Below are 10,500 nucleotides of genomic sequence, written 5' to 3' on the forward strand. Positions count from 1 at the left end.
CAATAACCAAAGACTAACACAACTGCAACTTGGACATGACAGAGGTATAACCTCCAATATCTTCGATGTACCTGAATGTAGCACAAACCCGCCCACAGCTGAACACGTGGTTGAAGGAGGAAGTCAATTTCTAAATAGAACTTGACCTCAAAAGCACGAAATAGCTGCTGCTGGGGAAATGTGTACTGTCGTAGTGTTGTTGTAAGTTATTTAATTTATGACAAGTAAATGTACTCGTTGCTCTAATGGATCCTAATCTGCTGTATTGGAAAAGCCAGGGACAGGTGACTGTGCACACAGCACTGTTTTAACATGCAGAGCATCATCTGTGATTTATTCAGTCAGTTCCAATGAAATCGTGTTTACATGTAAGTTCCTCTTAGATTTTTGGTACATGTCGAACTGTTCCTTTCCTCTGTTTCAGTCTCTCTTCAGTCGAATACAGATCTGGGTTAATCTTCTTGATCCAACTCACCTGCTTTCCTCTGATGTAAGTATAGCAGTCACTACAGTGATCTTATTCTGTGAGGGTGAGATGATTAGAAAATAAATGATGTTTAACTATTGATACTGCTCTCTTCAGGCTGAAATACAGGAAGCCCACAGCCTTCTTGGAGATGGAGAGAACTTAAATATAAAGGTCAGATTATGTTTAAGAATCTTAACTGCACAGTGGTCAGGCAGCTTTATGAATCTGTGGCAGAGTTATTTAAATCTGTTTGTTCTATTTCTTCCAGGATGGACAAGCACTGGCCCTCTCACTTGTAAGTCTTGCAAGAAACACAAAACTGCTAATAACATAGAATTAGGGATGTAACGATTACCGGTGTAACGGTAAACCACGATAAAAATGTTGACGATAACAATTGCCGCTTTCATTTAAAATATCCTTATTATCACGGTGGATTACCACAGTGTGGTAATCCTTCCCAGGTTCATCCGAGTCTCCTGAAGTTGCCGCGCAGGCGCACTGCGTAGCCTACAACGTGCATTTCTTGAAGTTGGAATCATGGCGGAAGGAGGGGATGACTGCGCTCATGACATTTATCAGCCCTCTAAAGCTGCTTACACACCAACCAGACTGCCAACCGTTGGCAGAAAAGGCAGTTGGACTGATCAGTCTACCCGAGTTGGTCAAAAAAATGCCTCAGAACACACCGAAGAGACGAGACGTAATACGTCTCCATAACAGCAGACGGCGCTAATCTGTATGGTCGTCCAAAAATGAAAACCGGCAGCTGATTGGACGAACGCGTCACGTGGGTCTTGTTTCTCTGGAAATGAAAAGACAGACTGTCATGGCGGCTTGTTCAGAATACGATCTCAAACGTGTTTCTGAAAACATTTTAAGCGAGAAATAGGCCATGCAGTTCCTGAATCTGTCTTCATTTCAGATCTACAAAGGTCAGTTTAAAAGATTTTCGTCAGATTTTGAGAGACTCTAGTCACGCTCATTCCGCTCCCCGTTTCCGGGTTAGCACTCTACCAATCAAATGGGTCATTTGAGTCCGAATGCCGGGCAGTGCCCGCCCCGCCGATTATACATGTCAAATCGGCCAAAATGAAGGACGACGGCCCCTCGGATGGACGACGGCACGGAACACACCGAACAGACTCGAGTCACTGACCTCGCCAGACTGTCCAACGGCCGATTATCGGCTTGGTGTGTCCGGGCCTTTAGAGGACTAAGTCTGAAGCATGGGCTTTGATGTTAAAAGTTGCACTTTTGATAAGGTTTTGCCTATATTTTTGTAATATAATAAACACTGTTACACTTTTTGAAACTATTTCAGCTTGTGTAGGCCTATCAGTGCTTTCTGAACATATTGAACACACTTTTAAAAATACCGCGATAATACTGAAAACCATGATCATTTTGGTCACTATAACCGTGAGGTTAAATTTTCATACCATTACATCCCTACATAGAATTAGTCTCTGATTAAATCTAAATTGACTTTTATATATTTCTGCAGAAACATCCACCGCTGTAATGTCTGCCCCATATAGACTGGATATAAAACTAGGTCTGCTCCTCTGCCTGTTTGTTCAACTAACAGGGTTTGATTTTGTTGTGTGGATGCATGTCATCATTTTGGCTTTTCGGAAAAACACATTGAGCTTTAAACATTTGTACAAAAAGATTTTTTTCTTAATCAAGAATGAATTTCTAGCAATGTGTTTTATATCTTTGAATGTGTCCAGATGTGTTATCCTCTGGAGGCTGTGGTGTCCAGATGTTGTGATTTGAAGGAGTTTAATGTGCTTCTTTTTTTGTGAGAAGTCTTGATGACTGCTCTGTCTTCACAGTCGTCTGTCCACGCTGATTCTGGTGCTGTTCTTCCACTAGTTTTCCGCCCTGCAGGTACATTAAAAACTAGACTTTTTCAAAATTGTAATAGATCCATTATTAAAAAGAACTTGGTGCGTTCGCATCACGCAAACATCAACAGATATTAAAACTGTTCTTTAGTCTTTTAAGTCTTTAAAAATCTCAAATATATATTTTTTAAAGTTGCACATATACAGTGCATCATGTTGTATCACTAAAGCAATTAATTTGAAAAAGAGATGCTGATGCCCTCACTTCTATCATTTTCTTCCTAGCATTATTGCCAATATCAGCACCTCTGGTACGTTGTCATCCAATAAATAAAATCTGACACTTTGTTTTTGATAATGGTTGTGCAACAAACAAACAAACATCTTCTTTTTCAGGTGGTTGCCAGCTTTTTGCCACACAGCACTGTCAAACCCGCTCTGTTTTGGCAGGTATGAAGAATATTCATCATATTTCTAAAAATACAGTATATTACAACACAGTGTACATTGATAATAATAATAATAATAATAATAAAAATGCACTATTTCAGTTTTTGTTGCAGAGTTACAGTGCTGGGTTCAACTATGCAAATAGAAATTCTTCATCAGAGCAGGTAATACGTGTGTGTATGTGTGTATGTATGTATGTATGTATATATATATATGTGTGTGTGTGTGTGTGTATATATATATATATATATATATATATATATATATATATATATATATGAATCCTTAATTAATCTTCAGTCTGTCCTCCCTCTGTTTCTGCTTCACTTTATCGTTTTTATCTCTTACCACCAGAGTAAGACGCCGTCTTTGAAGCAGCTTCTGTTGATCGCTGGAGCAGTTTCCTATGCAACATGTGCAGGGGTGTGTGTAACCTGATTGTACCAGTGGCGAGTGTGCCATGTTGATTGTAATGTTTAAGAAAAAGTTGCTTCTTAAAGCATTTTTTTGGGGTTTGTTTTAGGCCCTTCCTCAAATTGTCGTTAACCGTCTTGGTGTAAGAAGCGCACCAATCCAGACCTTCTTTAGATCGATATTACCAATCCCACTGTCAGGTAAGTATTAATAGTATTAATAGTATTAATAGTATTAATAATTATGTTTTCATTAGTGTATAATCACCTGAAACTAAGGATCGTGTTTTATTGTGTTATCTTAGAATGAGCCCTTCATATCAATGTAGGGAGCGGGTCGGCCATGTTGCACCGCCATGTTTTCTACAGCAGCCCAGAACAGACAAACCAAACGCTGGCTCTAGAGAGGGCTTTTCGCATGTTTACGTTACCTGAAGGACACCCTAGGTTCTACTGCACGTTTGGAAAAGGAGGGGTGAGGGAAGGGGTAATCAGTTGGTTGCAATATGCAACATTATAAATTCACCCCAATGTAGACACAAAATGCTACATAACATAATTTGCTTATTTTCCTTTTCTTTTGATTTAATATGAAATCAGCTGGTGAGGATCCAGTAACGGGTAGAACTTTTTAAACTAACCTGTTGTGTGACTCTCTCCAGCTGCTCTGGCCGCCTTCAATGTGTTAATTGTCAGAAGTGAGGAGTCAGAAACGGGGATCCAAGTGTTTGACTCCAATGGAAATCCTGTCGGCCTCTCTAAAGCAGCGGGAGAAAAGGTAAAAACAACACAAAAAGAGAGGAGCAAATGAAAGTCTTGTCATGGAACACTTGCAGTGACTTCTTTTTGTTCAGGCCGTGAGGGAAACTGCACTGTCAAGAGCGGCACTGTTTGGTACAACCGCTGCTGTTCCTAATCTCCTGGTTTTGCTCTTAAAGAGGTCAGTCGACCTTGCATTTAGTTCTATTTACCTGGACAAATCTTCAGACTTTTACCAAATAGATTTTTCCCTGCAGAACAAGACTTTTCCAGAAGAACTCTCTGCTGGCCGCTCCTCTCCGTCACATAAGCGTTGCGTTTGTTCTGGGCTTGATGATCCCTGTCTCATTCAGTCTCTTTCCACAGCTGGGAACGGTAAGCTTCTCCATCCTCCTGTGCTGTAACATTTTCCTTGTGATGAACTCCGGCTGACATTGACTTTGTTTGACAGATAAGGAAGGAAAACGTGGAGGAGCAGCTGCAGGTTGCAGTGGACGGCAGACAGTTATACTACCATAGAGGACTCTGAGGAGCTGTTTTACGCAGCAGATACAAAATCAACCACAACATATGTTGCCATTACCGGATAGCATGACAATAAACGTCTTCTTTAACGTCATGCTGCTGGAAATGTACAACGCATGTAACAGACTCCAAGATGAAATGCAGCTTTTTCTCCACAGTTTGACATTAAAACAGGCAAGAAGCTACTTTTTGATAGTAAATTTATTTAGTTGGAATATTATTATTATGTTTTCATAGATAGGAAATATTACATCAATTCATGAAAATACGTTTAGTTTTCAAAGTTACATGAGCATTTATATGTATTGCACTCTTGTGTCTTATCTGAAATACTGAGGCACAAAAAAACATCCTTTTGGCAATGTATTTGAAAATGCACTCACCTGTAAAACAACAGCGCTAATTATACATCAATAATAACAGTAAGACATAATGCAATAAAAATCAATGTGGACGTGGAAGCAACAACTGTTCTTTGATCAGCTCTTTTTCCATCACTTTTATAAAACACTGTTTGAAAATAGTCTCATACAACACAATTTGCTTGTATTTAAGTCATTAGTAAAATACAAAATGTGACATTGCTAAAATCAACCCACACGTTGTGCAATGTCTATTGCAGTTGTGATCTGATAACCACGTACAATGCAGTTTCTATCAACACTCATTAATAACTGCTTGTTACATCTGAGCCATTTCAACTGCTGTTGCTGCGTATCTCTCTCTCTCTCTCTCTCTCTCTCTCTCTCTATCTCTCTCTCTCTATCTATCTATCTATCTATCTATCTATTGGACTCTTCACAACGGGTACCCAATATTTCCAACCAGGAATAAGATTTTAAGATTTGTGATGTATGTATGTGGAGTGGGAGCTAACATGTGGAAAGCACTATGAGATGTACCAGCTGAGAAAAGTACCAGCTTATTTGTCTCCAAAAACTGTAGCTCCCCATTGTCCATAACTACTGATGTTAAAGGACGAGGCTAGAATAGTCTTATGTTTTTGTTATTGTCACCAAATCCCATAAAAAGACCAAAATCGACAGCAAGTTAGTCTGTCTTTAAATACGCTTCTACTGTCTGTGGCACTCGGCTCAAAGCCCACTGGTTACTACTGAAGACTCAAGTCTTTAAAAACATGCCACAAATATATACTTTCATTAAAAACAAGGCCATTTCTTAAAACAGCTGGGCACTGTCATTTTTAACAAACATTACTAAAATAGGAGTAAATAGTGCATTTGTCTGTGGACTATTTTCAGCTGCAGATTAATACACATTTGGTGCTGGAGTGAGTATTTATGGCAGCAGAAATGACTCAAAATGAACTACAGTACCCATGTCCGTGGTAATGAAGGAATATGTCAACCTGTGCAATAGTGCATGTTGTGTTTTTAAAAGTTTTTTTTGACAAAAATGGACCTCAAAGGAATAAGATATATTATAATAATTAATAGTATTAAGAAATAATGAGTATCAATTCATTGTTGGTTTTGGTCTTTTCATGGGATTATTTGGCAATGAATACTCAATTCTGATTGGTCAATTATGCCATTCTATAGTCTCATTTCTGAATAGCAGACGGCTGCTATAGATGCAGTGGAGATCGTAGACTCTGGAGGACCATTTTTAAATGAATAAAAATCATTTTTATATGAAAATTGTGGATCAAAATTAGTAGCCTTGTAATAAGTGGGATAATGTAGAGTGAGCGGGTCAACTTTTGCAATTTAAACCCTTTCATGTCGGGCCCTGAATCACCCTGTCGGGCTTTACTTTGCAATAATGGCCCTCTCGCTCTACATTATCCCTTACATAGCCAAGCCTATGGCTATCCTTTCACGCTATAATGTAAAACATCCTGGTATTGCTTATGTCACATATCAGCACAACAGTGCTGGAGACACCTTCCTACCTCACATGAAGATTACTGTGAGAAAGAATTGGCTTGTGCACACTCTAATGATAACAGTGAGCGTGTGCAGAAGCCTTTCAGACAACAGTAATTATCCCACAACAGAACAGCATGCTGTTGACAGTAACGTCATCCTGCAGCACGGTGTCTGATAACAGGTCTATATCCGTAAGAGCTGCTCGGCAGCTGCCAAATGAAAGAGGAAGTTCTCCGTCGCCGGAGGGAAATGATGCTGCTTTAAACCTTCCAATGTGATTTTAGAGTCTTCACACTCCTCAGCCAGGGCCACCAAGTTGGCAAGGATCTCTTTAGTCTTGACAGAAATATCCTGTGAATTAATAAGCAGTTGTCATGTTAGATTCAGGACTACATTTCTTACAAGCGTGGACTGAATACAGACGTGTGCTCTGAGGGAATTCTCACCTTAATGACCTGACTATCTGACCTCTCAGCATCTTCTGCAGACTGGACAATAAGGTGGCCAATGTCCTTGTGCAACTTCCCCATAGCCATGGCCTCTGTGGTGAGACACCTAACATCAGTCTGAAGGAAATGCTGTCCTTCTCTCTCAAGAATCAAAGCGCTCTTAGAAACATACTGCTTTCTCTTTGGACATACTGTACCTTTGGCACTCTGGGATACTGTGATGACACTGTCTGGGAGGTTCACATACACATCAAACAAGTCTGATCTGTTGCTTACTTCCGGATCTAGAAATCCTGCTACATATCCTGCGGGGAAAACGAACACATTGATGCATACATAATTTATTTCCCCGCCATGAGATGATGGTGCAGATGGTAGCTAATCGCCAACCGCTAGGAGGAGAAATTAGAGTAAATAAAGCAGGAGGCAGCCTCACCAGGGCATTTCTTGAGATCCTCTAGCTCAGTATCAGTCAGGTGCACATACGGGTGCAGGATGGACCAGTCTTTCCTGTGCCATGTCAGAGTCGGCAGAACTCTGAGGGGAAACAGACAAAAAAGTTACCCACAGATGATAATATTCTCCACTACAAGGTGTTAATTAAAGTTTCAAGCCAAATGAATTAAAGTCCTAAATGCACCTTGTAAACTCCAACAATGCTTCAATCCGAGGGTGATGGACGACGATCCTCTTCTTCAGCATGAGAGCGGTATACAGGATGATTGTCTCCATACCAAACTGAGACACAACATCTGAGATAGAACGGAAACATGGACGTAAACTGGATGACCCACGTTTACTCTGAAGGAATGTAGATTGCGTTTCAAGTGAATTTTTATGAAGCACAATCAATTTTAGTCGTGTTTTTCTGCTTTTCTTTCAGCATTAGATTCAAGATATCACCTTTATCACGCAAACAAGTGATTAAAAACACATACATGACCTACTACCTACATGTGCAAATAGAACTTTCTTGTAGGAGCTGTTTATTTCAAGGTTTAAGGTTGCTTTTATTGTCTCACGAAAGACTAAATTGTCTTGGATCAAAAGGAATTGCTGCATGAAAACCAGACAGGTCACCAAAATGACAGTGTTCCTCCTTACCGACTGTGATGTCTTACCTTTAACTGAACCAGCCAAGTACGCTTTCCGAACATCGTAATCCTTAATTAGAAATGAGCCGTTTTCATCACTCTGGCAAATTCCTTTGGTGAGCACGGTGACATAAGCCTCCATCATCTTCACTGGACTGCCATGTTTGGTGTACATCCTGGGTAAGAAACAAATACACACCACTCAAATGAAGAAGAAAGAAAAAAAACACTATTTAAAGAAAAGTGTACAAACAGTGTTATCTGAGCTGAACACTGTACCTGCAGAGTATTCTACTAAGTGCAGCATACTTCTCAGGGTTGAAGTCTTTTGCTGTAACAACTATGGAAAAATGAGTGACCTTAAAAAGGGAGAAAATAGAGACAAAAATAAAACGCAAATATTAGATGAAAAATGCTGCACTCTCATTGTTCCTTGTTGGAGTTTTTAATGGACACTGTACCTTGTTTAGTGCTGTAGGTTCCTGCACCTCCACTGTGGTAATGTAGTACCAGATGCGACAGAACTGACCAAACACAAAGGTGTGGAAATCCCGGCTGTCCTGTGTCAGACAGCACTTGCTGAGCAGGACTTGCCTCAGGTCTGAGCCCACAGAGGGATAGCACCATACCCACAGTGTGTCTCCATTCACATCTTTCTCTGGGCAGAGGAAAAATAAAACCACAAGTCAACATCATATATGAATCTTAACATATTAGAAGATTGGGCAGACGTTAAAAATCATCTCAGACAGGGCTTCCTGGGACCAAATCTTTTATCACATGGGATGTCAATGTTATTGGATGCGTTTAGGAACCAATCCATGACCATGTACAGAGCCTAACATGCAGGAGTAATTATTAACCAATGAGGGACATGGAGCCCTGCTGATAAGACATTTGGGTCACACTGATATCATGTGATTCTCCTACACGTACTGAGGCGCCAACTTCGCTTGAAAACCAACCGAAAAGAAATAAAAAATAAAGAAACGACCTGTGAACTGAAACTTACCGATTAATCCGACGCTTAACATAAGCTGCGTTTCAGTCGCTGCCATATTCCATACCTGAAAGAGTTCAGAACCACAAGTTACCTGGAGAGAACACACCAAACCAGCTCCCTCTCTGGACAGTGAGTAATTCAACTGTGAAGTACCTTGATTGCTCCTGCTACGTCCAAATAACAGAATGCGATGCTGGACGGATTCAATAAGAAAGTGAAATGTGTTCAAACTTGTCAGTGGCCTGGGTGTGATTTCTGCTGTCAACAGACTTCTCTCTTTCTCTGTGCGAAATCTCTCTTCCTTCTTCCGGGACAGGAGGATTGTGCGGGAGGAGACACGCTGCAGACAACCAATCACAGCTGGTGATACTTCAGCGGCTATGGTGTTTTCATGGTTACTGAGATTATACAACATTATACATTCAGGACTTAAAAACCTTGCGAAATGCAAATACACGATGCTGCCTAAATTTCTATTTGGATCAGTCCCATTTTCTAAATCAGCTGATAGACGAAATGTGTGCTGATTACAATAAAATAATGATCTAACTACACATTGGTAATGTTATAAGCATTTCTCATTTGAATAGCACGCTGAGTCAAAAGTACAGATGTCCTGATCATGTTTCTTTAAACCCGATCCTTTATATCAAATATCTGCTGAAACTGAGTCTAATCTGCAGTTAAGTGTGACGCGGAAATAGTTTGATATAAATGACATTTAACGAAATTACTTGAACACACCATCAGTGGAGCGCATACGGGAACTTTAAACACACCCAGAGCTGCCAGGTTTGTTGAAACTCCCCGTTTGTAGGTTTTGGGAGTCTATGGGGGACGCTGTTATTCATTTTATCGTTCTACAGTAGAACTATTTGTTCAAAAACAAATAATATAGGATTAGGCTATTCAGAACAGTTCTCAATATCTTATTTCCCCACACTTTATTTATTTGATTCTTTTTAATTAATACCCATGGTCACACATCAGTGAGTTACAGACTATATGTGGCAGCAGAATTATTAATAATATTTTAAATACAGCAAGCAAGCACATACATGGAGAAGCAAATTCAGCATACTCCAACATATTAGGTCATACAGAAGCTACAGAGAGTCAGTGGCTGTGGTATAAAAGTGTGTAACCATGTATAACTAACCATGATGTATCCCACAGTGTCTGTCCCACTCGGGACTCTCTCACCACTCCCTCTTCATTAACTCTCTGTTGCCTGATTTCTTAATATTCTTTGCTATATGTGATATATCTTTATATATTAAACTAGACTTACTAGTTATATTCCATATTATATGATTATATATATATATATATATATTGATATCCAATGTTATACTGCTATACTACACTATATTATATAATTATATTATTATTATTATTATTATAGTAGTAGTAGTAGTAGTAGTAGTAGTATATTATTACTACTATTACATTGCACCTATACTATCTCTTATACCTCATACTACACTACTGGAATGTTAATATGTTATAATGTCTTACATTACGTTACCTTGCCTCGTAATTTGTCTTTAATTGCTCCTGTATAGTTCATTTACTTTTACTATTTTACTAGTT

The 10,500-nt window shown here is 39.4% G+C and overlaps 2 protein-coding genes across 3 annotated transcripts; one reads left to right on the top strand and one right to left on the bottom strand.

Annotated features, from left to right (window-relative positions):
- The first annotated feature begins 78 nt into the window (after positions 1 to 78).
- On the top strand, positions 79 to 5,059 carry sfxn4 (sideroflexin 4). Of its 2 annotated transcripts, none has more exons than XM_035992516.1 (14): positions 79 to 284; positions 425 to 490; positions 584 to 640; positions 738 to 764; positions 2,311 to 2,365; positions 2,608 to 2,633; positions 2,719 to 2,772; positions 2,874 to 2,936; positions 3,121 to 3,195; positions 3,296 to 3,386; positions 3,848 to 3,963; positions 4,040 to 4,125; positions 4,202 to 4,319; positions 4,396 to 5,059. In XM_035992516.1, the coding sequence occupies exons 1-14, from the start codon at positions 246 to 248 to the stop codon at positions 4,471 to 4,473; spliced, it is 951 nt and encodes a 316-aa protein (XP_035848409.1). In that variant the 5' UTR covers positions 79 to 245; the 3' UTR covers positions 4,474 to 5,059. The 2 variants fall into 2 exon arrangements, with proteins under 2 accessions (XP_035848409.1, XP_031140102.1); XM_031284242.2 differs by having other exon boundaries at positions 3,127 to 3,195.
- A 416-nt stretch (positions 5,060 to 5,475) lies between these two features.
- Positions 5,476 to 9,215, bottom strand: dennd10 (DENN domain containing 10). Its single transcript, XM_031284238.2, has 10 exons — positions 9,061 to 9,215; positions 8,917 to 8,971; positions 8,366 to 8,562; positions 8,184 to 8,263; positions 7,932 to 8,080; positions 7,451 to 7,562; positions 7,247 to 7,347; positions 7,008 to 7,115; positions 6,808 to 6,902; positions 5,476 to 6,712 (listed from the first exon to the last, which is right to left on the bottom strand). Exons 2-10 carry the CDS (start codon positions 8,960 to 8,962, stop codon positions 6,545 to 6,547), a joined length of 1,056 nt encoding a protein of 351 aa, XP_031140098.1. The 5' UTR covers positions 8,963 to 8,971; positions 9,061 to 9,215; the 3' UTR covers positions 5,476 to 6,544.
- Positions 9,216 to 10,500: the final 1,285 nt, after the last annotated feature.

This window comes from Sander lucioperca, chromosome 15, assembly GCF_008315115.2.
Source record: "Sander lucioperca isolate FBNREF2018 chromosome 15, SLUC_FBN_1.2, whole genome shotgun sequence".
In the NCBI taxonomy this organism is placed as follows: Eukaryota; Metazoa; Chordata; class Actinopteri; order Perciformes; family Percidae; genus Sander; species Sander lucioperca.

Bases quoted from the DNA above. Each gene is read 5' to 3' on its own strand.
- sfxn4 (XM_035992516.1), top strand. From the start codon at position 246: ATGGATCCTAATCTGCTGTATTGGAAAAGCCAGGGACAG. The intron at 641-737 runs GTCAGATTATGT...TATTTCTTCCAG, and splicing joins GAGAGAACTTAAATATAAAG to GATGGACAAGCACTGGCCCT. The intron at 3,196-3,295 runs GTGTGTGTAACC...GGTTTGTTTTAG, and splicing joins CCTATGCAACATGTGCAGGG to GCCCTTCCTCAAATTGTCGT.
- dennd10 (XM_031284238.2), bottom strand. From the start codon at position 8,962: ATGGCAGCGACTGAAACGCAGCTTATGTTAAGCGTCGGATTAATCG. The intron at 8,563-8,916 runs GTAAGTTTCAGT...TCCTCTGCCCAG, and splicing joins GTTAAGCGTCGGATTAATCG to AGAAAGATGTGAATGGAGAC. The intron at 8,264-8,365 runs GTACAGTGTCCA...TCCCTTTTTAAG, and splicing joins AACCTACAGCACTAAACAAG to GTCACTCATTTTTCCATAGT.